Source organism: Etheostoma cragini, chromosome 17 (assembly GCF_013103735.1).
Source record: "Etheostoma cragini isolate CJK2018 chromosome 17, CSU_Ecrag_1.0, whole genome shotgun sequence".
NCBI lineage: Eukaryota > Metazoa > Chordata > Actinopteri > Perciformes > Percidae > Etheostoma > Etheostoma cragini.
The window spans coordinates 16168805-16195580 of record NC_048423.1 but is presented as its reverse complement, the minus strand read 5'-3'; the positions used below and the strand labels follow the sequence as shown (position 1 = coordinate 16195580).

The following is a 26776-nucleotide window of genomic DNA, read 5'->3' as shown; positions in this document are numbered from 1 at the left end:
ACCCTCATGCAATTGTTACCCGGTGTCCCCCCCCTCTCTGACAAGGGTCTTGAGTTATTAGACAACACCAACCCTCATCAGTTAGTGTGAAGTCAGGGTAGTTCTGAAGTGATGGCAGATGACACGTGTCATCCCACAGGAGTGTTTTCAGCCAAGAAAAAAAAATTAAAAAAAAAAAAAAAAAAAATCACACACTGCATTTAAAGAAGGCCTGATTCTACCAGCTCGCCAATTCAAATGAAGACTTAAGAACTCTAGACACATGTCACAGAGACAGCAAAATTGTGATGGGTTGGAAAAGGAGGACCCGATGTCTGTCAAATGGTAAATGGTTGCGGAGCACAGACACAGGCGTTAATCCCAGGGGGGTTGTCCCCCCCTAGAAATATCATGAAAAATATGCTGTAAAAACAACATAATGATGCATACTTAAACTACTGTAGTAGTGGTACTGGTAGTAACGTTAGTTGTGGAATGTAGTAAGTAGGCCGTTCAAGGCTATTTTATTCACATTAACATCTGATGAAGTTGTTCTTTTCTCAAGTAGAAATTATGCTGAGTAATTAACAAATTAGTCATGACAAAAAAAGTTTGCTATGTAATATAATGTATCGTTTCCTAGCTTCTTAAACAACTTGTACAGAGTCTCGTAACTATAATGTAAAAGGGTTTTGTAAAAATAACATGGAAGTGGTGATTATTAGACAGGCGGTAAAATGTCCCAAATGGAAGTTCTTCAAGTAAATGTTCTCCCTGTCCAAACACACACCAGCCAAATAATCCAACCGAAAGTACATAGAGTACAGCAGATACTATCATCTTAAACATGTTCTAATCTCACATCACGATTTCAGACATGCACTTGCATTCCAAACTTCAACTTCACCTTAAGGTGCTGACATGTCAAGGAGATGGTTGGCGTCTGTCGCCCTAAGTCTCTGGGATGTGTCACGCACCGTCCCTTCCCGTCGTACCTCATCTGCTTCTTTTTGGGCCGGTTCAACATGCCTCTGAGACGTCAGTGAGAGGATTCCCTCCGATTGGCTGTTCAGTTTAACCAAGTTAGTGCACGAGTATGAAAATGAAAATGAGGCAAGCAAGCAAATGACTAAAGTTGAAGGCCTTTCTTATTTTTAATCTTCATTTTATCTGATCAATCCAATAATACCAAAATGACCAATACACCAAAATGACCAAAATGTCCGACTGTTCCTTCTAAAAAAAAAATTTTTTTTAAAAAGGAGGTTCAAAATAGGCTTGAACAATTGGAATATTTATGTTTGCACATTATGGCCATAAGAGGGCAAATGTAACACAAAATACATGACTAATTGTTTAAGTATATTTATTTCAAAATAAATATGTCTTTTAAAAAAACGACGTACCTACACTAATTTAAAGACTGTAAACCTTGGTTCCTTTCTTCTTCGGCACCGTGGTAGGTGCTAGAATTAGAACTGAGCCCCCTAGTAGGCTAGCTATCATATAAAGTTGCTTATACTACCACCACTACTAGTTCTTGGCTGTCTGCCTGGCGTGTCACCTCCCCACTTTCAACATTGTATCACTTGGACTGTCCGCTTCTCATATTCTGTGGTGCACACCCACCGAAAGACAAGCTCTCCAAAACAGCAACAGGTCAATGTCAATGAGTAAAGGAAAAAACGTATTGTCACAATAGTGTGCATATTCCGATTTACTGTTTACCCACAAACTAAGTGCACCACAAGACCACTGAGTAGGCGTTGCCCTTTTCATGAAAAACAATTTCTTTGGGTTTGCCCTGGAGGGAAACTCTCAACAATGCAGACCGACAAGAAATTGTCAACAGCATGCATACAGAAGTAAGTTTACAAAGCTATTTTGATTTGACATAAGCTTTATAGTTGGTCTGATTTATGACACGTCAGTAAATAATCAACCAGAAAGACTAACTGCAACGAGTGCAAATTGTTGCAAACACCTTACTGCTATAAATGTCTCTGCACTGTGCAAAAACAATGCCAGCTGTAGGGAGTGTAAAATGTATCATTAGGCTGGACTGTTGCACATTACTGCTTAAAGCGCTAACCTAATACATAACCTATTGGCTGCATGTAGTTGATGGAATGTTCTTGTTACTTACTGTACACTGGGGACAGCAGCCCAGCACAGTAAGGGTGTGTTCAAGCCCCTGCGGTAGTAAGATCGGCCTTCCTGTCCGGAGGAGTGCTCGAACCAGATTGAGACTCTCAGCTCCAGATGTAGCTGAATCTGCCCTCTGACCTGTGAATGCATTGAGCCAAGTCATGTTTCAATAACATGACAAGTGCTGCATAATATTAATGTACTTAATTTTAAACAATGTATGTCAAACTGGGTGTTTATAGCCTATTTAAATATATATATATATATATATATATATATATATATATATATATATATATATATATATATATATACACATATATACACTGTATATACATGGAGCAAGACTAATGTCTGAATGCCAGGGCCTACTGTATGTTTAAACAATCTGAAATGGGATAGTAAGGATAAGTGTTCCTGTGATCATATTACTGTGAGCATCAAACCCTGCACACAATGCTGATGATGAATTTTGGTGTGTCCTGCTACTGTACATGTATTATTTTGTTGCCTGACCTAAAATTAGGTAAACAAATAACAATACAAACTTTGAATCCAGTTAAAGTACAGATACTTTAGTGGAAACATACTCATTTGCATTTAAAAATCCTGTTTTCAGAGTCTCACTAAAGTAAGTACAAGTATGACTCGTTATGCAGGAAAATGCGCCCTGTGAGTTCTGTACCGTATATTATTGGATTGGTAATATGGATGCATAGAAACCATGTACAAGACATAATATAATATTTATAAGATCATGATATGTTTTGTATGTACAAAAACTTAAATATGACAATTAACAAGCTTTGTGGTAAAGAGTGAAATTTTCTCAAAATATTTTAATTTTTTAGTAGCATTAGATTAAATAGAGATAACTCAAATATAGCACTCAACACTTTTAAGTACAGTAGTAAGTAAAATGTGCTGTTTCTTTTGATTAATGGAAAGGTAAATATAACTTGACAAACGGAGAAATGTACATTAAAAAAATCACAATCAAAATAATATTTAAAAACTCAAACTAGATACTAAGTTCCGCACGTTTTATTTCTGCATGTAAAGGACAAGAGAGAGTTGGCAAGTTTACAGGATATCGAAACAATGCAATACGTGAAGTGCGAAACCAACAATGCATAGGAGGCTGAACCGACGCAACAAAAGGAGGAAGTCACCTTTGAAAGTAGAGGGCACACCTGTGATACTACCTGACAGTCAAAGAGAGCACAGAGTCGTTGCTGTGCTTTAAGGATTATGGCAAGGACTACTGCCAACGGCAACTTAAAACTATACTTGAACAAGAACGGACTGAAATGCGAAGATATCAAGAGAAACGGCTACCACAACAGGAGAGAGGTACGTATGTCTGCGGCAGGATTTCTTTACAAAAGGATTTATCCCCCAAATTATTTCGTGTATTTGCTATAGTTTTCCTGCATGGAGTCGGGTATATTACAATTTCTTTAGACTCGAATCGGAGCAAGCGTTGTGTATTGGGGTTCTTTACCTGGAACGACCTCTGTGACGTAGGCAAACTTGGTAACCCATAGAAGCTGGTCCACCAATTACATCATGCTAAACCGCAAAAAAGAAGGAAAAAAACATTAATACGAATAATAACATGCACTTGAAAGACCGTGATATCATGCCACTGTTTTTCATCTTCATCTTACTGAAGTTCCAGTTACATCTGCTGTCGTTCTTTTTACAAGGGACTGGTTAGCTAGTTGCCATGAAAAACAACGTAAACAAACGTAAATAAATGAACGAACTCGTCGACCCCGCCCTGAAATTGAGACTGAGTTAGACTTATAGGTGAAGGAGCAGTCTGATGTGCTTCTGTTTTGCATTCCTTCTGTGTTCTTTAGCCACGTATTTTCATACTGTTGGAGAGTTAGATGCAGGTGGTTTGTCTTTGCAAGTTATAAGTCCCCTTGTTGGGGATATTCAGTTTTTCTAAATTTCTGTATATTAAGTTCCTATGTATCAATGCAATTTCCATATTAATAATAGCTATGATTAAACATGCAGTATTAAACCAATTGTTAGTGCTTCGTTTTTTTAAATACTAACTTAAATATAGCTAAAGGCTGCTATGACGGCTATCATAGCATTGTTTTCTGTGAAAGCTAACGCTAGCTAACTAACGTTAGCATTAGTCAAGTGACGACTTTCCCAAAAGCCTAGATGTTAACGTACCTTTCACAACACTTACCGCTGCTTTTAGTTAGCTATATCCACAATCCTCTAAGAATATTCTGTAATTTACACATGGTAAAATTTTATACCACGGCTGAGTGAATAGCTACTTGAATTCCGATCGGCGGCAGGGTGTCTATTAAAAAGTGATTTGGCGTTAGACGTACTAACGTAGCGAGCTAAGTAGTTCAGGTGAAACCGGACTTTTTACCGTTCCAAATTAATGCGCAACACAAAAAAATAAGAATAATCTGAACATTTTATTTAAAACGGTGAGTTTAATAATTCAGTGCCTCACTGAACACTACAGGATGGCGCTAACACAAAAACTGCAAGAAGTAAGTTGCTATGCCCCCTTTAGTTCGTTTCACATTTAGCTATCATCGCACATCCAGTTCCAACGTTTACGTTACTTCAGGCTGCAACCGAGATTAACGTTACACATGGCATTTTGATATTGATCTAGGGACAATGACATAGCTGGATAGCTAACGTTAGCTTGTCTTATTAAACATACTGCCAAATGGTACTGATCAACTTGGTACAATATAACTGAGTTTAATCTTACTAGCATTATGTTACCTGGCTAATTTCTGGCTCGTAGATTAGCGGACTAGAAATATCTCCCGGCGCCAGGACTATCGCAGGTCCGTCCTATCTGGAGCAGTGAACAACGTTTCCATTGTAGAAAAACCTCGTGGGATGAGAATTTTTGAGTCAAACCTTTCGGTGTTACTAGGGAAACAGTAATTGTTTGAAAAAACTGATTGCAAAACGCATGAGAATTTCATGAGAAGTCAATGTTCTTTGGCGATAAGCGGGGCATGCAATTCTTCCGCACAAAGAATTAAATTTAAATCCAAGGTCATACATTACATTAAAGTCATTCAAGACAAAATGTCACTTCCAGGCTGTCATCCTTGGTTAGTTGTCCAAGATGCATCCTTTCAACAGCTGACTGAAATTATAGGCTAATAATAGACAGGAATTTTAGCTTGCACGTTTTTTTGGTGGGAGAAAATCCTCACAAACAACTAGCAAAGTCGTGCCAAAAAGTGATTATCCGCCAAAATTGTGGTCGGATAAGGTTACAGTAAAATCTCTGTACTTTAATGGGAACAAGTTTTCCATATTAACTATCTTATGGCATGTTTATGCTTCCCAAACACTTGCAACACTCTACATGTTTTGTCTTTATTAATTAAGAAAAAGTACATTTTGAGTCCAATATGTGCAGCATCAGTTACAGAGGTATCAGTTATGGTGCTTTCTATACACAAAAATCAGTGTTAACAAAATAGTGTGCATTTATATTCTGCTCTTCTAATGTTAATGACAATATGTATGGCGTAACATTATGTTGGTTAGTCTTCCAGTTTTTTTCTGTGTTGAATAAGTGTTAGTAACTTCTGTAAGTGAGCCACTCTTGTCCCCTTTTTTATATAGGTTAGTTGGTGTGTATAACTACAACCCTATTATTTGAAATAAAGACCCTTTTACTGTATAACTGTGTTCTTTTTTCTGTATCTGCAATGTAAGACAGCTTATATGGGCCTCTCGTTTTATAGAAAAATGTTCCAGGGATTGGTGTTGCCTCCAGTCAGCCCAGGCAGGAGTCTTTTGAACAGGCCCCGATGTACGTGGCTGTCATGACATACCTGGGCTTTGGCATTGTCACTCTGTTTGGCTACCTTAGAGATTTCCTCAGAGCTGTGGGCTTAGAGAAGTGCCACCTTGCCCAAGAAAGGGAAGAACAGAAGGTAGGTAAAAAATGCAGTCAGCACAAACATGGACACCTTGCAGTATGTGCATGTATTGTACATGCATACTGTAAACACACACACACACATCCAGACAGTTGATAAAGAAAAGGATGCATGCCTAAGGTGTCAACACATTCAAATTTTTGCCCTTAAGCATTGTCTCTGCTGCCTTCCTTCATGTTTTGTGCTCTAGAATTTTGCCATGGGTAAGACAGGACACCGCAGAGAATATCTATTTAGATATTATATTTATGTTATTTTAAGATAACACCTGAGCACTGCCACATAAGAGCCAGTGTATTCCCATACATTTTTCTTTTTTAATCAAAAGAAATTGCAGTTATTGTAATATTTGATAGAAGTTACATTTTTTGTGTGGCTCGTATTAACACAGCTATAACCTTTTTATAAAAGCAAAATCTGAACCCATGTTTTGTTATTTGAAAAGGCCGTAATTCCATAGCCAGAGACAATAAAGCAGTATCTTGGATGAATAACCATGCAGTTTGCTCCCTGAGTTTGACAACAATCATCATGCACAGTATGAGGTAAGCTGAAGAGAAGGATAGCTTTGCTGCACGTGGGTTCTGTCGTCATGGTAGCTTCATTGGATCAGACATACAGTGGGGCTCGAAATTTTGGGCACCCCAGGTAAAAATTTGTATTAATGTGCATACAGAAGCCAAGAAAAGATGGAAAAAATCTCCAAAATTCATCAAATGGCAGATTAGACATTTGTATAATATGTCTCAAAAAGTTAGATTTTATTTCCATCATTTACACGTTCAATATAACATAAAACAAAAAAATGACGTCTGCAAAAGTTTGCGCACCCTGCAAAGTTTTTAGCATGCACCGCCCCCTTTGGAAAGCTGAGACCTGACAGTGTCATGGATTGCTCTCAGTCATCGCCTGGAACGACCAGGTGATGTCAATCTTAACGTTTTAAATGCCAAGACTCATCTGACCTTGCCCCAACAATTAGCACCATGGGTTCTTCCAAGCAGTTTTCTAGGAAACTGAAAACAGTTGACGTTCACAAAGCAGGAGAAGGCTATAAAAAGATAGCAAAGGGTTTTCAGATGCCAATATCCTCTGTTCGGAATGTAATTAAGAAATGGCAGTCATCAGGAACAGTGGAAGTTAAAGCAAGATCTGGAAGACCAAGAGAAATATCAGACCGAACAGCTTGCAACGTTGTGAGAAAAGCAAGTCAAAAACCACTGCACAATCCATCCCGAAAGACCTGGAGTTGTGGCACACCATTCCACTATAAAGAGTTACTGTACAAATATGGTCTTCATGGAAAAGTCCTCAGAAGAAAACCTCTTCTACGTCCTCACCACAAAAAACAGCGTTTGAAGTGTGCAAATTAACATATATACAAGCCTGATGCATTGTGAAAACAAGTTATGTAGACCGATGAGGTTAAAGTAGAACCTTTTGGCCAGAATAACCAAAGGTAAGGAAAAGAACAGTTACAGACTTTAATGAAAAGAACCTCGGTCCAACTGTTAAGCATGGGGGTTGATAAATCAGGCTTCGGGGTTGTTTTGCGGCCAGTGGCACAGGGAACATTTCACGAGTAGAAGGGGAAAAATGGATTTAATAAAATTTCAGCAAATTTTGGACGCTAACTTGATGCCATCTGTGGAAAAAGCTTAAATTAAAGAGAGGATGGCTTCTACAAATGGAGAATGATCCTAAACACACCTCAAAATCAGTGAATTAAATAACGAGGCGTACACTGAAGGTTTTGCAATGGCCTTCACAATCGCCTGACCTAAACATAATTGAAAATCTATGGATAGACCTTGAAAGAGCAGTGCTGGACAGACAGCCCAGAAATCTCAAAGAACTGGAAGACTTTTGGAGGGAAGAATGGGCGAAGATACCTCCAACAAGAATTGAAAGACTCTTGGCTGGCTACAAGAAGCGTTTCCAAGCTGTGACACCTGCCAAAGTGGGCAGTACAGGGTATTAACTCTGCAGGGTGCCCAAACTTTAGCAGACGCCGTTTTTTTGTTTTCTTTTAATTTGAAAGTGTAAATGAGGAAAATAAAATCTAACTTTTTGTGACATATTATATAAATGTCTTATCTGTCATTTGATGCGTTTTGGAGATTTTGCCATCTTTACATCTTTGCCATTAATACAATTATTACATGGGGAGCCCAAACTTTTGAGCCCCACTGTACAGAGGCCAAAGTGAAAATGGAGAAAAAGGCTCAGAAGGGATCATTGTGTATGAAAACATACAGTACCTGTAAAGGCTATAGTAGTGTAGGTCTAACTCTCTTACCAAGGTAGAATCTAAAAAGGTAGTTTGGATAATTATAAGATAAATACAAAAGTCCTCTGCCTTGATGTATTACAAGGGTAGACACAGTAAAATGAACACCTGTATGGTTCTAGAGAGTTAGAGTATCAAAAGCAAATCGTGTACTAAATGGTAGAGCCCCTTCTCACATGGAAAACTCATTTAAAGAGGATAGACAAGGAAATGTATCTGGTCACAAAACTAAAGCAAATAATACTTTAATCTTAATTTCTATAACTTTAGTTTAACATTTTTCTTGTTAATGCAGAAGCCACTGGGTAAAAAACTATAAAGAATATTTGTTTTTTAAGAACAATCAATAAGAAGTTGTTAAAAATCCATCCTAACAACGGCAATCTTTTTATGATATTTAGTTTGGACAAGGATTCTTTGTCCTGTTGTAGTGTTTTGATAGCTTCTAGTTTGATCAGAATTTGGGAAGTTACTTACCTGCTCGTATTGTTCCGCCCTCTGTGACTTCCTCATACTGGGTTACTGGGAAGTTGAAAATAATTATATATATTTATGCTTTCAGGATTTTGTACCGCTTTATCAAGATTTTGAGAACTTTTACACTCGAAACCTGTACATGAGGGTGCGAGACAACTGGAATCGTCCCATATGCAGCCTGCCTGGACCTGTCTTTGACCTGATGGAGAGGGTGTCTGATGACTACAACTGGACATTCAGGTACTGTACTCCGGTCATCTTGGATATACATACTGCAGATAGACATACTGCAGGCTTATTACATTTACTGCTCAATTTAAAATTGATGTTTTTCCAGCTTAGGCGAGATCAGCAAGTATTTTGAACACAGCCATCTTTAGAACTAAGAACTATAAGACCAAATTTAAGTCAATCTCCTGCTCTATGAACTAATGGGGAGGGATAAAAACTAAAGCACATGTGTAAATGTCATCAGCAAGGATTTCTCAGACCTGAATTTTTGGATGCAGTTGAGATGTCACTGTGTTGCACAGAATGGTCAAGGACATTATGACATAAATTGGGAAAGAGGGGTAGGCACGGATTATGATTATGTATGATCATGTTTTAGAAGCTTTAATGTGACTTGAAAATTGAGAAATGTGCAGTCAGCTTTACCTCTGTGGTGATAGAGTAAAGAGACACAAGGAAGGGTTTTGTTGTGTGTGCAGGTTTCCATGCGGAGTGAGAAGTAGTAAATCACTTGATGAAATGGAGCTAATGCTTTTAAAACTCTAATGCTGATGTACTGTAAGGCTGTACACTCTTGACTGACCATAGGAACTTACCTCAAGTTGCCTTTTTGCAAGTTATGACACTCATACCATCCATCATTTCCCATTTTATTCTCTGTGGACTTACATGCATACTTGCATAATATAGGATGGCATAATGAGTTGTGAATATTGCATTTTTAAAAAAGTCAAAAGGAATTAGTGATAACAAATGCGGCTAACACACAGTCACTTCTGTTTATCTAATATAAACGTTGTTAAAATTGCTCCACTGACAAAAAACAAGGTAATGGTTAGCAATTGCATTTTAATGAATCTTGATTGCTATTATATTATGTAATTCATTCTCTGAGTATGTGTAGAAGAAAATGAAGTAGACAGGCTAAGTGATTCCTAATGTTTACATACTTGCAGGTTAACCGGGGGGACAATACACAAGGTCATCAACATGGGCTCCTATAACTACCTCGGTTTTGCTGAGAACAACGCTGATTTCCTGAAAACTGTGGCAGAGAAAACGCGCCAGTATGGGGTTGGGGTTGGCAGCACACGGCAGGAAATGGGTACGTTTGTGGTCACTCTGCAGTTGTACGGGTACAAAAAAAGTGTGGTAATTGTCCCCTTAATTTGATCTTGAGCAAAAATGGTCCACTTCCTAACTCAAGTTAAAAGCATATTGTGTCGTCTCTTTGGCTTCATCTGCTTCACATTTCTTACATATGCATCTATTTTCAAAGTCTCTGGCAGACCCTGGTGACTTTGTATAGGTTGAATATCTAACAGGAAATAAAACCATATCTCCCTCATATGCTATAATTTATTATTTTTCTCATGAGTTATACTGCCTGCATGTTTAATTATCTTTCAGTGTCTCCAGTGTGATATGAATTATTTAGCTTTTGTTAAATTATGTACTGTTTGGGCATAAGCTGAGATCATTACGTAATGGTCCACGCTGAGGAGGAGTGGGAGAAATGATATCATACTGGTATGTAACATTCCAAAACACCCTTGGCATTAGGCAGGATGCTAAAGGAATATATAGTATGAGATGGAAGTGTTAGAACATGGATCAGAAAGTGGGATCTGTAGCTTCAGATTCATTTTGAATGGTGTTTCATCCTCTGAACTTTTACTTGCCTTCTCATGGTGTCTAAGTGCCTGTGTGTGTGTGCGCCAGGATCTCATGTTCCGGCACAGCAATGTTGAGGCAGTGAAATCTGATAATTGGTAATCAGCTCTGTGTATATTGGTCAAAAACAGCCAATATGATATTGAGCTCACTGAACGAGGCACTCTGATTTTACTTGAGAAAAGTAGGTCCTATTCTCTCCGGCAATGCTGTTTAGTTTATGGCACCTTCTGACACCACCGTACTGTATGTCTACTGAGGGCAGGCTAGTGGAACGTGAGCTGACATATAAGCTTAAAGCGGGTGTTGAGTGGCTGTGTAAAGTTTCAGGATATCAGCATTTTCACAAGAACAGAGAAAACCAGGGGAGTTTAAGGCCATGTCATTGTTAGTTTGTTTGTCACTGTGCAAGTCCCCACACACACACACACACACACACACACACACTCGGCACCATCAATTATTAATGTTAGTGATTTATTTATGTTTATTTCTCTGTTAAAATGGGACTGTTTTTCCCCGGGTTTGTAATCGGTGTTTTAGCTGGCTTACTGAGAGGGTTAAGGAATAACAGGAATTTCTCCCTTGAGACTTTATTAAGCATCCATTTTTAAACCCAAGTATCTCTATAGTAGCAGTGACTCCATCACCAGAGTTTTAGCTCACATGCAGCTATTTGTATTGCTGATACACAGTTTTTATTTTTTAATTGAATTTACCAGCACTCCCTTTATTTCAAACAACAACGATGATGATTTAATGCACACTTCACTTGTCTGTGGTTCTCACATCTTCTTAAAGATTTACTGTCAAATTATTTTGATTAAAAGTTTGTTTTGTCTTCATTATCTGATATTAAGTTATTTTAGAAAATGCTGTTCAATTTTAGGCTTTTGGGTAAAATCCTAGAGAGTAGTTGTACACAATGCCAAGATCTGTCCAGTTCAAAAATGACCAAAAACTCTAAATAATTCTCCCAGACACAGTATATTTACTGCAAGTGCAGAAACAGAGAAATGAGTTTTTAAATTTTTTTTATTGAAAAGTAATTTGGAAGTAGATACAAAGTACACTGAAAGCACACCCCGTTAATAAACTGAGAAGTCAAACATTCACGGATTTGTATTAATGGATAGCTCACTGTTCCTGCGTTTCCTTCAATCATTAACATAGTAAAGTGGATAATGATGGCATGCATTCAAATTAATGACCAAGACATAAATGCAGCTAGCAAGCAAACCGTATTTTACCATAATGTGTACACAAATATACTAATGTAATATTGCTGTTCTTTATGTGTTAGAACTACGCCATTAATGCTACACTTCCGCTAAGTCTCCAGAGATAGGGGTTTAACGCTTTCTATCAAGAAAGCAGGCTGTTTTTTCTCGTCTTGTTGTAAAGCCTTTGAAGAAAAAAAGGTTTACAATGAAAGAGAAAAATGTTGCCTTTATTGTCCCTCCACAATAACCCTCTCGATCTTTAACTTATGGATAGCTTACATTGTCAACAAGCTTTGAGGATTGTGATAACAGAATGGTAACCTTGGTTAATTCAGAGGGCAGGGGAGGTGACCCTGCCTAATGAGATGCATAGGACTCAAAAGCTAACTCAAGTCAGCAAAGTAAATGAGATCCACTCTCTCTTACCTATAGAATATCCAGACCTCAAGCAGCCTCATGAGGTTAGCATTTCAATAAGGTGGCCAGGCATCTCCATGAGGCCACGGCTAGGCAAAATGGTCTACATAGAGAGGAAATACCAATGCAGTCTGATCCTAAATGTTGTATGTGCCAACAAAACCTGTAAGCCTAAGTGGTCGAGGAAATGTACAAATTGATTTGACAGGGATCACCATAAAGACAGAGCTGCTTCACTGTATTATGGTTTTACACACATCACTCAATCAATACTTATTTTCCATTTCCAAACCTTCCTGTAACATTCAATCTGTTTGAACTGCTGTAAAGGCGTGTTCACTATGGTTACTGATTGTTATTGATTACTGTATGACTACAATGATTAGTATCACATATATTAAAATTGATGCACTGTTTTCTTGTGGGAAATTGCCTCAAAGACATCACAATACCTTAAAATGTGGCGTATTTTGTATTGACTTTGATTTGATTATTTACTTTGGTAACTGATTTCATCTTGTAGCTCTTTGAAGAGCTAGATATACATGTTTAATAGAGATCTTTTTACGGGTGTTTCTGTTGTGATGTTGGCAATGTTATCTTGACAGTAGTGATTTACTGTAGCACTAAAGCAGTCATTCACAGTTAAGACAACCGGGGAGGAGCCCTGCTCGGTCTCACTGAAGGTGCTCTCTGAATGCTTTAGGTGGACTGTGCTTATTACATCTTATGAAGGGCTCATTGCATGGGTAGAATCTGGTCCCAGAAAATAAAAAATGAAGCCACCTTCAAACACAATGCAAGGGGATAAGAGAATGGGGGGGGAGAGAGAGATGAGGGCCCGGGTAAACCTAATGTTTAAAAAGGAGGTGCAAATAATGTGGCTACCAAGTCAAGGTGGACCAAATCCATGCACACATGATACATTTTTCAATCTGTAACCTTGCAACCAGGTCTATTAGTCTTCTTTTTTATCGTCCTACATGGAAACAACCATGTGTGGGGTTGCAATTGGCAATGTATTTTCTTAATATATGTGCAATGTGCTCACATCTTGAAAATGATTGATTTTCATAACATCACAATGATTGCATTTCTCAAATTCCCATGGGTCTTTTTTTAGTCTGGTTGTTAGTGTGGGAGGGGGAAGGTAGCTCCGTACCACCTGGTCTCTCAGGGTCGGTACACGTCTGAAGGAGAACATAGGTGGTTCTGTGAACAGTGGTTGGAAGGATTACCTTGCTCTAAAGACTGTTCCAATTGCATTTAATGATGCTTCTTAATTTAGATGCTTGTTCAGCTTGTTGCTTCACAAAAGACATTTTTGAAGAAGTGGTTTCATTTTGGTTCCATCATACACAATGACAGTTATTAGTTACATTACTAATGAGTTAGACATATTTATAGGGGTCTTTAACTTTTAAATTCTAACTTTAACTTCAGTAACTACTATGGTAGAGTAAGTAAAGAGTGTGTTAAAAAGTATGGAACCTATATGTTCTAGTGTACCATATATACACATACAACAATCCCCAGAGCCAGCAGAAATAAAATACAGTATATATGAACCTTTCACTGCCTACCTCTCTCACTGTAGATCACAGTTATAACCGTAATTTTTTTTTATCAGCTGACCACAAGGGCAGTACTAAAAGCCACAGAGACGCACAAAAATCCTACTTTTATTGCACAAAATAGAAAACACCATGTTGGGTGAAAGATTAGTCTGATCAATGTTCTAAATGAATTCTGGTCCCCCACCTGTCACATTGGGTTATAATCAACTGTCTGAGTCCCAAAATGTGCTACAGAACAAGTTTAGACTTTGCCTTGATAGTGCCTGGGATGAAAAATCGTAGTTGAACTAAATTACAAATTTACCACACCTCGAATCTCTACAAATCTCTTCAAATATGTGAGAGGGGCTGATGCCGTGTAGGTTGGTAGTTCAGGCTGTTGCATGTGGGTCTCTTGCTTTTTTTATCAGGAGGCATTCATCTCTGTCAAAGCTTGCTTGTGTGGATGGAGGACCACAACTAGAAGATTAACCAACAGGTACAGTGATTTGGTACTCAGTGAGTTATCCTTTTGTGATTTCTGTCTTTTAGGTAACCTGGGCATCCATGAAGAGCTGGAACAACTAGTGGCCAATTTCCTCCAAGTAGAATCCTCCATGACCTTTGGAATGGGTTTTGCCACCAACTCGATGAACATTCCAGCACTTGTTGGGAAGGTTTGTTATTTTACACACTAAATGCCACATTGTAGGGAATCCCACTACAGTATGAATGGCTGTCTTTTTTAACAATGCAGCGGAAATTAATCTAATTAGCCTAGCTTTTGTTCCTTTCTTGCATATGGCCTAAATTAATGAATAACATTCAACTAAACTCAGCTGTGATCAACTCCCGACCCACCCCCTTTAATTAAAATCATAATTACACATTACAGTAGCCAGGAGAACAAGGCCCTGGGCATGCATAGCTGCTTTCAGTCACATAAACAAGGAAGGGCAGGATTTGTTAAGAGCATAATTTAAGGGTATGATCACCCATACTCTGGCCTGTTGGCCCACCAGCCCGGCTCACACACACAGCCATGGGTTGCCAGGGGCAACACACAGCATGAATATCTGTGATTGGACTAGACAGGAGGAAGGGGAGGTTGACTGTTTAAGTGATGGGGGTCATTTATGCAGCTTGAGAGGTGTAGCAGCCCTTTAGGCTGGGGGGTCAACCCACACTGCCAACTCTATCCTACAGGGACAGGTCATGACAGGACAGGCCTCGCTGTTCAGGCAGAGCTACATTAGAGTGACAGCTGCTGGTAGACTCAGGACCAGGCCAGCTGGACCCTAGGCCATACCCAGTGTATCCATCACTCAGAGACGTTGTCAACATACCCTCTACAAGCGCTTATTCAAACTAATGCAGTCAAATGCTCAGAGCTTCAGTGTTAAATATGATAATGTTCTGGGGAGAATTTTGTGGAACAGCTGAATTAATTTGCATGGTGATATTTATGGAATGTAAAGTACCATATTCTCCATTATGAAAATTGTGATGTGTCTTGCGGTCGAAACTTCATCAGACATGAAAGAAATTACTAATGTGTGGAGTGCATACAGCTATTATCATCATACACAGAGGGCGTAGACATAGAGGATTATGATTGAGCGAGACGAGTAGGCTGTCAAGCAACAACTACTATACAGCACCTTCTGCAATGACACACTACACAGCAACTAAACATATGTTGAAATACATAGAAAAACAAGCAATCGCTCAGAAATAGGATTGTATGGGTGGAGCACACACTGCTATGATTATCGTCTGTATACGGGTATACTAATGATAGTGTTTGCAAGCTAATTATTTTCTTCTGTACCCAAGGGAGAATCTAATTTGCCTTCTTACTACGTATAGACCACTAAATCTGAAACAACATCATACAAAGTCTATGCAAATGTCATGTTATAAATAATTAAAGATTATTGCCAAATAATCTGTGTAATGTATAAACAGGAATATTGTGGAGTTCGCAAGACATTTTTGATTTTAAAGCTGTAGTAACATGTGAATCGGCGATTACATTGGAATTAAAAAAAAGCTTTCTTCAGGAAATTTTAATTAAAATATTTTCTCTCTGCTCATTTCCAGGGTTGTTTGATACTGAGTGATGAGCTCAATCACACATCTCTCATCTTAGGGGCCAGACTGTCAGGGGCTGTAATCCGGGTGTTCAATCACAACAGTAAGTCCAGTAACTCTTTTGCTTGAACATACTGTAAGTCATAGTGCTTCCGCCTTACGACACAATAACAGCATTATTTACTGTAATTTTTGAAATGTGTGTTGTTTCAGTTTGCCAAAATCTTTGGTGGTTAACATTCATTGCACCTGTCAAACAAATATTGTTGATAACACTGTAATTAATTCTTTCCTAAGATTACTCTTTGAAGTTTGCTTAGTCAGCTACCACCTTATCTCATTTGTATCTCTTATATCCAGTCAACACTGTTCCCGCTGTGAGAAAAGCATTACTTTCCTGTGCGGTACAGGATTTGCCTTAGGAAAGACCTACTTAACATTCTGTGTTTAGAGCAGCAAATGTAAAAGCTTTAATGAAATGGGTTCAATTTACAGTCACATCTGGGTTTTATCCATGAGCAACAAAAGAGTTTAGTTTATTATATGAAGTATATTTTAATGAAAATGTCATCATACTTAAACTAAATGCTTTCTGTTATATTGTCAACTTAAATCTTGTCAATAGACAACGGAATTATGAAGGTTCCATGATGCAACATTCATCGTGCTTGCATTGGAAGCATCCACTGCTTCTTTCTGGAGACTGGACAAATGAGACAGTCCTCTGGCAACAAATGTGTCCTGACAGGTACAAGCAGAGTCAGTTATGGGTCTTCCAAGCAGATCCCAGAGGCCTCTCGAAAGGCAAAGAGCCCTCAGGCACCTGGGTAGCTGACCCCGCCCTGCCTTTATACCTCCACTACCAGACACTTTTTTTTATTAGCACAAGGCCAACATTTACTAAGAGGGTTGCACCAATCAACTCAGCCACATGAACAATAATATTTATTGTAGCAGTTGTCTATAATGTCTGAGATCCCCTGTTTGTGGAATTTGAAACGTTTCAGTGGTGTAACGTGGAATGGTAGAATTTCTTACCAGAGAGTAGATTAACTAGTTTGTCCAGTCTGGCATTGTGAGGCTTTGTGTTCAGTGGGTCAGTGCAAAGATAATACAACATTTTGTGGATATCCACAATAGCATGCACGTTTCTTGTGTCTCATATCAGACTATGAAATATCGCAAATCAGTGCTTAATTGTGAAATAATCTCTTCCTCATTCTTGTCTGGGCACACAGCAAGTTATTGGTAATGGTTTCCTCAATGTTGATATTTGTAACTTGAGATGTACTCTGTTTTGTTTAGCTTTGGGCTGTGCTTTTCTTTGTTAACCAAAGAGCACCGGCTGCCTCTTCAGCAAATCTGTTTTTGTGCTGAGGGAGCGATATCGATCATCTATGACAAATAATTAGCTACAGGTTCACTTGCTGCTCCGGTGGGAATGGTTGGCTTGTGGTAATACTTTGAATAATGCTGCTTTATAAACCACAGCTATTCAATACTGCCATCTGCTGGTTTGTGGCCGAGGATCATTAATAGTGTCAACGTTACCTGTAATAAACTCTAAATGCCACCGGGAAGTTCTTTAGCTGGAGCCAAAATTCCCATCCTAATTTTAAGCAACTCTGCAGACTGCACTGAAAAACTAAAACGTACAAAAATACATTTGGTAAAACCCATATTCAGCTCAGTTAGTAATCCTCCCTGATACATAAATTGCAGGTGTTCATTCGCATCAGACTCATACTGCACACTTGCTGTGTGTAGTTTGTGGAAGGTGTTTCTGGCAGATAAAGTAGTTCCATGTGTACTCTGTGAGATGCCATGCCCTGTGGAAATTATTATTCTACTTACTGTTGTTTGCTTTTAGTTTTAGTTATTTGCACGCTATGATGTGTATGTGATTTCATTGCACAAGCCTAAACTATACATGCCAACATTATTAGATGTTATGTATTTGATTTTTTCCCCCCTTTGTGTGTGTGTGTGTGTGTGTGTGTGTGTGTCAGACATGCACAGTCTGGAAAAGATGCTAAGAGAGGCAGTTTCCTCAGGGCAGCCACGGACCCACAGGCCCTGGAAGAAGATCCTCATCATGGTGGAAGGCATCTATAGGTCCGCCTTTATTATACCGCCCACACACACACACTAGTGTAGTTGCTCTCTCACAGATGAATATTTTGTGTCAGTTGAGCTGTTGTATCAATCTTTGTAAGTATAGGCTTCCAAGGTGTCTTTTGCAAAGTTGTGAACAGCCAGACTCAGGTAGAAGTCTTATTAAATTGTAACCTAAGGAGAGCTTTCAGCCTGTGTTTAGCAGTCCCTGAAATGGTCTCTTTTCCAATTGCTTCCCTCTCTACCCTTGAATGTGTGTGTGTGTGTGTGTGTGTGTGTGTGTGTGTGTGTGTGTGTGTGTGTGTGTGTGTGTGTGTGTGTGTGTGTGTGTGTGTGTGTGTGTGTGTGTGTGTGTGTGTGTGTGTGTGTGTGTGTGTGTGTGTGTGTGTGTGTGTGTGTGTGTGTGTGTGTGTGTGTGTGTGTGTGTGTGTGTGTCTTTTTCTCTCTCTCTCGGCAGTAAGCTATCCTGAATCTTAGTGACCCTCTCCATCTGCTCATTAGCTCAAAATCAAGGCCAAATGGAGCCACAGAGATTGACTTGGTTACACCCCCAGCTCCAACTGTTTATCATGGCCTTTTTCTTTTCTCCTTTCTTTCCTCTTTTTACCCTCAATTGCGCCCTACGTTGCACCCTTTCTGAACTAAAACATGATGCATTTACACAGTCTTTCAGCTGTGAAGTTTACTTTAATGACAATCTTCTCTTGAAACAACAAGGAAAATCTTGAACATGGCCATCAGTTGGTATCAATATAACTGTTGGTTCCATAACAATCCTGGTAATTTAAGAGACAACTTAACTGCATGTAATCAGACTGTCTTTATCTGATAGTAATGTCTCATGTCAGGCTCAGACATTAAAATAATGGTGCCTTTCGGTATGGCATTGAAAGAACTAATGCTCCATCTATTGCCTCCCTGTAACATCAAAAGGCTTAGATTAAGAGTAAGCATGCTTAGCTATAGCCCGGCCCTGCCTTTGATGTCCACATCGGCCCTGGTGAAACCCTGTCTTGTGTCATTTGGGCTGCAGACGTTCTCAGCCATAGCAAGGATAGCAGGTCTGGGATTGCTCTATTTTTTTTACCAGCCATATACTCATCCATGCTGTCTGTGTGTAGCCTTAAAAGGCTTGCATCCATGGGGAAGAAGATATGGGAGAGAGGTGGGAGTAAAGTGAAAGAGGCCAGCAGAAAGATTTGTGGAAGATTGGAGCATGTCAAATTATGTGATATGTATTTACACATGTACAGATGCTCTGCAGGCGATAAAGTGAAGTCGATGTCAGATTATCAATCACTTTAAGAGTTTGGTTTATAATTGATCAAATGTGTGGGCCCCATGTCATACCTTTTTTTTTTAACTGATGTGATTCTCATGTCATTAGCATGGAGGGCTCGGTGGTGCGACTTCCTGAGATCATTGCTCTGAAGAAGAAGTATAAAGCCTATCTGTACCTGGACGAGGCCCACAGTATCGGAGCAGTGGGACCAACTGGGAGGGGCGTGACCGAGCTGTATAATGTGAACCCCTCCGATGTGGATGTGATGATGGGCACCTTCACCAAGAGCTTTGGAGCTGCTGGAGGCTATATCGCAGGGAAAAAGGTACATGTGGATTTCTGTTTCAGCTTTCCCTGCTTTCATTTCATTGTTTGTTGCCAATATTTAAATACTGTTACCACAGTGTTTATGAATCTCAATTTCTTTCTGTTTTTTTAAATCTATTTATTTTTTCTGTGTATGCCTTTTGATCACCTAATTTGTGTCACAAAATGTCATTATATATATATTTTTTTTTTACTTTTACTGGAATTGTTTTTAACAACCTGACAACCATTATCTGGGTACAGTAACAATATTAACGCATTTGGCTCCAAAGCGGGTTAAAGCACATCATACACAACATTTTCTAGTATTATTTGGCCCAGATCTGTGTTTTTAAAGACGTGTGGGACTCAATCATACACACTCCATCACACACACCCCCTTTCTCGTAGCTCTCATGTGTCCAACAAATGTTTGCCAGGCTGAGACTCCGGGTCTTTGTAATTCTTTTTTACTCCATTAAAAAGTACACTTTAGTACATAACCACACTGGTTTTGAGTCAGTTGATTAGAAAGCAACAGAGGAAACGACCATGTTGCTTGAATTAGGTATTCAGAGACGGACCCTTCCTGCCGTTGCCTTCATGTTGGCTCAGCCCTTCTCTGCCATAATAAGAAGGTAAAGCTGGCTGAGTGCCAGCCCCTTCTTGTGGCAGGCGTCGGAACTGCGCTCCAGATTTTAACAGGATGACTTTTAACAAGCATGATAATGTTTGAAGTAAGCACACTCTGCCTGGTTTGACAGCTGGCTGTAGTAAACTCCTGAAAGAAACCGGCAGAGAGAAATCCGTTATATTTGACGTATTTGTTGTTGTGGTGAAATCCCTCAAATCCTACATTAATTGGATTCGGGTTGACCGACAAGACTGCAGACGTGTTCTGGAAAACATTCATGCTATAGCTATTTTATGAGAGTACCAAAAATAAATACCCCCAATAAATACCCTCCAAGTTCCTTTTAATTCACTTCAACCTTACATACATACGAGGCTTTATTCATTAACCATTTTGCTCAAAACCTGGATTGTACTAAGTTATTAAATACATCCGTTAAAGGGCCACGGATGTGTTGTTCTGCCACACTACTACTCTGTGGCATTGTGGACATGTATCACCACACCAGTATTGTGGCCACCTTGTGGCTGAGGAAACACTCTGAGCTGTCACTCCGCGCCGCAGACGAGAGATGGATTTCGGACATGTTCTCTTAACTGGTTTATCTTGGTTGCACCAAAATCCTGCGGGGGCCCTAAAGCGGTGCCTTGAATGAAAACAGATGTCAGGTTGTTTCAGGGTTCTCATCCAACGTTTGAGCATTTCCCCTGAAATCCCCTCCCCTTGTGTGCGTGTGTGTGTGTGTGTGTGTGTGTGTGTGTGTGTGAGGAAGCCACAGCCGCCGCCCAATGGGGACAGATGGCGGTGAGTGGAAATGGTGGCCAGACAGCATCTCCGGCAACGTGTCATCACCCCGCTCCCGCTGGCCACTGAGCAGCAGCCCATCACAGCTCCAGGCCCGGCTCCCAAACCTCAGACCACTTACACACAAGTGCTTTAGCGCTCTTGGGACCCATGACCAAATTAGTTTCCTGAAATCCTGCTCTTCTATTGACAACCATTATCAGAATGAATCTCCTGCTGACATTTAGGAATAATGAGCATGGCAGTCCTCATTCTGGCTTATTTCAGCATCGGTTCTTTCTCATATTAGTGTGTTGGCTACCTCACAGTGGAGAGCAGGAAAGGTTCCAGAGCTACTTTACAGTCAATGCCAAGATAATCGTAATGACAGCCATGACCTACGGTATTTTAATTGATTCTCAGGTGTACATGAGCATGCTCTAGTGGTGCTTTAATAAAAGTGCAGGGACAAACTTGTTTTATAACAAGTAACCGAAATGAACAACCTATTTCTGTAAATACAAATACAAACAGATTTTATGACAAAAATCTATTATAAACAAACTGTATGCTATCTCTGCTGATGGTCTGCGGGACACTGTGTCCTATGTTGCAGGAGCTGGTGGACTACCTGCGCAGTCATTCTCACAGTGCGGTATACGCCACGGCCATGTCCCCTCCAGTCACTGAGCAGATCATACGTGCCATGAAGTGCATCATGGGAAAAGACAAGAGCACAGAAGGTGAGTGTCTAAGCTCATTGCGGCTCCCGCCAGTGAACCCTCAATTTCAGGTCTTATTAGCCACATGCTCGGCAAACCTGATGTTCTTTACACAGACAAATATTGTGTCTGGCTTGTAAAGATTTTTACACCTTAATATAATTTTTTATGGAAACAATAGCAAACCAAATCCAGAGGACAGTACTAACGTTAACATTAGGAGTAAATCCAGACCTGCAGGAAAAGATAAACAGCTGCTTGGTCAGAAAATGTGGTAACAATTACAGGGGTCTGCAGTGGTAGGAAGAGGGGGGACATGCAGTCCCTGAGCACACGTGACCCTAACGTGGAGGAAATCATTTTCATGTGTGTGTGGTGAGGCGCACTGTACCTCTGAAAAGTTTCTGCTTTAATAGCATCAGACACTCGGGCAGGGAAGTAGTCATTACCAGAACTGTTGCAATACTTCCACAGCAGTTTTTCTTGAGTTATTGTAGTAGTTTTAATGGAAGCAGTATAAGTGAGAGTTACTACATGTGGTAAGCAAATGCTAGATAGTCATACCCAAATATTTAGTTCTTCAAGTGTTCACCTTAGGGTAAAAATACACAACATGTCTGTCATAGGGTGCTGTAATGGGTTAATCCCTCCAATTGTCTCATGGTTGAGGTGTATTGCAGTTTCATGCAGAGATGGGTAACTTTCTCATCTGGCCCTGAACCAGGCGCGCTTTGCATCTGACGTAGCCCAGCAAAATAGCTGTTGTGGAAAAAATTAGTCTTGACCTGTCTAATAGAGCAGTCAACACAGCAAACAGCTCAGTCTTTCCAACATCTATCACAACACAAGAAACGCCCACTGTGACAAGAAATGGCATACAGTCTGTGCTTTAAATGCCTGGTAGGTTCTTATTCCTTCCTTCTCTCAGTCCTCCTCTGCCCCCTCATCTTTCTCGTCGATGTTGAATTTTGCACATTAAAGCAAACTGGTGGCAACGGCTCTGAAACAGGGAAACTCTGACAGGCAGCAACATCCACACATTCTCACCTACTCATATGATTTCTGAGTCTGGCAGCAGGTTTTTGACCTCTATGCCCTCTATCTTAGCAGAGAGGAACAATTTACAAAATGGGAGGCCTGTGCTTTTTGGCAGATGACTGAATGTTATGTTTTTTCCTCCCATTCTCTTTCTCCTTCTCTGCTGTGATAAAGGGATTAAAAGTGCTTTCGTACATTCCCATAAACAAACTGCCAATCTGTTCCCAGGTAATCAGAGGGAAACAGAGCTTTGTTCCGAGGCTGAGCCATGCCAAACTCGGCTTCAGTCACGGAGCACCAGGCTCCCCTGTGACTCACGTCACTTGGAAACACAGGGGGTTAGCGGGGCAGGCCGCCTCTGCTGTCTTTGATTTGTTTTCTAATACATTTATCTGAATACATGTGATACTTCAGCATTGTTTGTATTCCATTTTAGCCATGGATACGCTTCAGTGGCAGTCCACGGTCACTTTTTTTTGTGCGAAATCCATCGTATCCAATTTACAAACCGGCATTTTGGCAACGTGCAAGTGCGTATACCGTGCCGTCAGACAGACAAAACTGAACCATCTGCTGCCACAGCTGAGTTGTAATCATGAGCAAGTTCATAATGGAGCCCGCAATGGCCCAGATGGAGGTGTAGGACTTGGAAAGAGAACTCCCACATTAGCTACTGCTGACAGGTGATGTCCCTCCCCGCATGGAACAGGAGAAATATGCGTAACAAAGCAATGAGTTTTTGATTTACTCATGTGCATCTGGTGGTGTCCTTGTTTTAATTGTAGGCATTAGACGGATCCAGAAACTGGCAGAGAACACCAGATACTTCAGGGCCAGACTGAAAGAGATGGGCTTCATCATCTACGGGAATGATGACTCACCTGTGGTTCCAATCCTGCTCTACATGCCAGGCAAAGTGGTGTAAGTATACGTGAACTCTCACAAAAACGCTTATTTTTTTGTACACAACTTATTTTCAAACAATAAACATCAACTTCACTATCCCTTGTTGTCACAAGCATTTTGTGTATCCTCTCTGAGTGAGTTGGATGGCTGCCATATTTCCATGAAGCAGTAGTGTAGACTGTGTCTGTGGAGACTGGGTTTCTGTTACCGCGTAAGAGGCCACATCAGGTATAGATTAGGTATACCCCAGGATGGTTTGAGCCCCTCTGGTATAATCAATTGGGTATCAAGTGTCTTTCAATGCCAGTCAGCATTAATATCCATGAAAAGGCCAATCCCACCCAGTAACTTCTATTATCAGTAGCTTCTGATGTAATATTGCTCTGTTTTCATAGGCATTAGTGATTTGAGAAAATAAACACATTCTTGTCCTTCAATAATATTTTTGAAACTTTTAAAACAATTTTAAAACAAAACAATTTTTTTCGTAGACATTTTTGTAACAATGTTATAAAAGTAATGTATCTGTAGCTACTCTACTATGTATAAAATTCACTTCTGACAATTTATTTGATATCCTTTTGGGTTGCCGTTGTCCTAATGACATATAGTAGATCCTAAAGATGCTAGAGGTTTATTGAGGATCTGCTCTAACATCTGCACAAAGCACTGCATACACATCAACGATCCTCTAAAATACACAGAGCTGTCAAAGTTTGCGGTGTCAGATTCACGTCACCATTTTCAGAGCACATTTTAAGGTTTGAACTCTCCAGACTGTCCACTTTGCCACAAAATATATTCACTATTCGGTATTCACTGTTGGACTCATTAAAGTGAAAGTTAAGGTCTAGCCTTTCAAAATTGTTAAGAATGTGTTATTTTTGATTTATCGATACCACACATCCCAACTATATAACTGTGGATTTGGAGGGCCTAGAAGGAGCGACATTCCTCATGACTTTTTGGCGGCAAATGCTCCCTCATTCTGAAGTGGCTTGTGGCGTCACTGCACATTTTGGAGACTTCAAACCTTAAAAATGTGAGAAATGTATAATAGGTTGTTTAACACTGTTAAAGGGAAATTTGATGTTCAGAAAATGATGAATGCAGAAATTTTATTTTATTACTTACACGCTTTAAGTGTGGACATTTTCGAAGCAGTCATCTGTGTACTAGAATATGTAAAAACTGCTAGTTGATTCTTTTTGTATTGTTGACCAGGGCTTTCGCTCGAGAAATGCTGGCGAGGAAAATCGGTGTAGTGGTAGTCGGCTTTCCAGCCACGCCGATTACAGAGGCCCGAGCTCGCTTTTGTCTGTCTGCAGCACACACCAGAGCCATGCTAAATCAGGTACACGTACGTACACACACACACACACATGTGCACGCACACACACACAAAGATTTACCACATGGAATTCCTTTTGGGGCTTTAAAGCAACATATACACACATGTTCTGAGACTTTTCCTTTGTCCTCAGGTGCTGCACCATATGAACGAGGTGGGAGACCATCTCTGTCTGAAGTTCTCCCGACTGAAATATTCCTCTTGTCCAAACCTCCATGATGACACAGACTTTGAGCTGCCCAGTTAATAGGACCCTTGACACCTTCACCTCACAGTGTCAAAATTAAGTCTGGTGTCCATGCCACAGCAGACACAAACACACAACTTAAAGCAAGAGGGGCCAAATGTTTAGCAGCTGCATTTTATACGTTTGTAAAACATTATGATTACCTGTAAATCTTAACGAGACTCTACATGAACTATTTAAATGCTTTACTTCTGAATACATTTACATGCGAATACACATTAAATTATTGCACAAGCGAGCTGGACTGTACCGTGTACAGTAAAATATCTTGAGTCACATACTGTTAGTAGAGTTGTTGAGAGAACCTTTTTTACACAGTTATTCTATTTACACATGTCTATGCATTTGACATTGAAAACATTTTATGGAGGAGGTTTTTGCTTCTCATAAATTGATATCAGCCACCATTTATTACAAATGCCGGTTGTGGTTATTATTAGTATATGATGCACACGCTCTACAAAATTGATGTAAGGAGTCCCATTAATTTCCTGAACATGAAGCGATAGAAGTAATGGAAAAGGCATTTGTAGTTTGAAGTTGTTCCCCGAGTGTTAAGGTTATTTTTTATTTTCTTCGAAAAGAACACAAAAAACTGCACATGAAAACTTCCTGAAAGGGTTTTGGAATAGAAAGGTAGATTAATTATCCAGATGAGAGAAGGTTTCTTAAAGAACCACACCTTCTCTTTGGAACTGTGTTAATTTCCTGACAAAACGTTTATTCACATTACTCAAGGCTGAACATATTAGGCAAAAGATGAGCGAGATGCCTTATGTTGCGTTCCTTTGTGTACTGTTTTTATAAAAACTTTCCTCCGTTTAACGCCACTTTCATCTCCACAGCCAATGATAACCTTCCTGTAAATAATAGATTGTGACGCAATTACTTAACTGAGTTAAATCTCAACAACCTCTGTGCAGAACAAAAAACGGTGTTATGGCAAGTTTAGTGGCCAGACTGCTCACATTCACCTAGTCTTAACGGCTTAATTGTTGTTTTAAAGACCTGCTCTTCTCTTTCACACACAGACTGCGTAACAGTTGTGAAGGTAAGCATGCAGAGTATGCAGCACATGAGCCAACACAAATCTAACCTAGCAATTAGCGCGTATGGGGTAATCATTTGATTGACACAGGAAGGATTATAGATAGATGATAAATGTGTTTTCACAATGTGTCAGATCGGTTCTAGTCGACACTTGTTTGCCCTCGGGACGTGTTTTTTTTCCTCCCCATAAACAACATGGTGATGAAATTTTACATGGGAATTTTATATCGAATTAAAGGGAAATAAGCAATCCTGGGGGAAACAAATGCTGGATGAACTGCAAACTGTTTT

At 39.7% G+C, this 26776-nt stretch overlaps 1 protein-coding gene and 1 long non-coding RNA gene across 6 annotated transcripts in view; one reads left to right on the top strand and one right to left on the bottom strand.

Moving 5' to 3' along the window:
• Positions 1-4480, bottom strand: part of LOC117960448 — a 26640-nt gene extending 22160 nt beyond the window's left edge. For both annotated transcript variants that reach the window (XR_004660156.1, XR_004660157.1), the window contains exons 1-3: positions 4340-4480; positions 3632-3699; positions 2126-2265 (exon numbers count right to left, since the gene is read on the bottom strand). This is a non-coding gene — a long non-coding RNA (uncharacterized LOC117960448). The remainder of the gene's footprint in view (positions 1-2125; positions 2266-3631; positions 3700-4339) is intronic.
• sptlc3 (serine palmitoyltransferase, long chain base subunit 3) lies at positions 3247-26776 on the top strand. Of its 4 annotated transcripts, none has more exons than XM_034898352.1 (12): positions 3247-3480; positions 5892-6083; positions 8942-9096; positions 10044-10192; positions 14510-14634; positions 16061-16154; positions 18061-18166; positions 19554-19773; positions 21788-21914; positions 23717-23852; positions 25062-25191; positions 25322-25669. In XM_034898352.1, the coding sequence occupies exons 1-12, from the start codon at positions 3379-3381 to the stop codon at positions 25433-25435; spliced, it is 1650 nt and encodes a 549-aa protein (XP_034754243.1). In that variant the 5' UTR covers positions 3247-3378; the 3' UTR covers positions 25436-25669. The 4 variants fall into 4 exon arrangements, with proteins under 4 accessions (XP_034754243.1, XP_034754247.1, XP_034754244.1 ...); XM_034898353.1 differs by having other exon boundaries at positions 3261-3472; positions 5890-6083; XM_034898355.1 differs by lacking the exon at positions 3247-3480 and adding an exon at positions 4569-4661.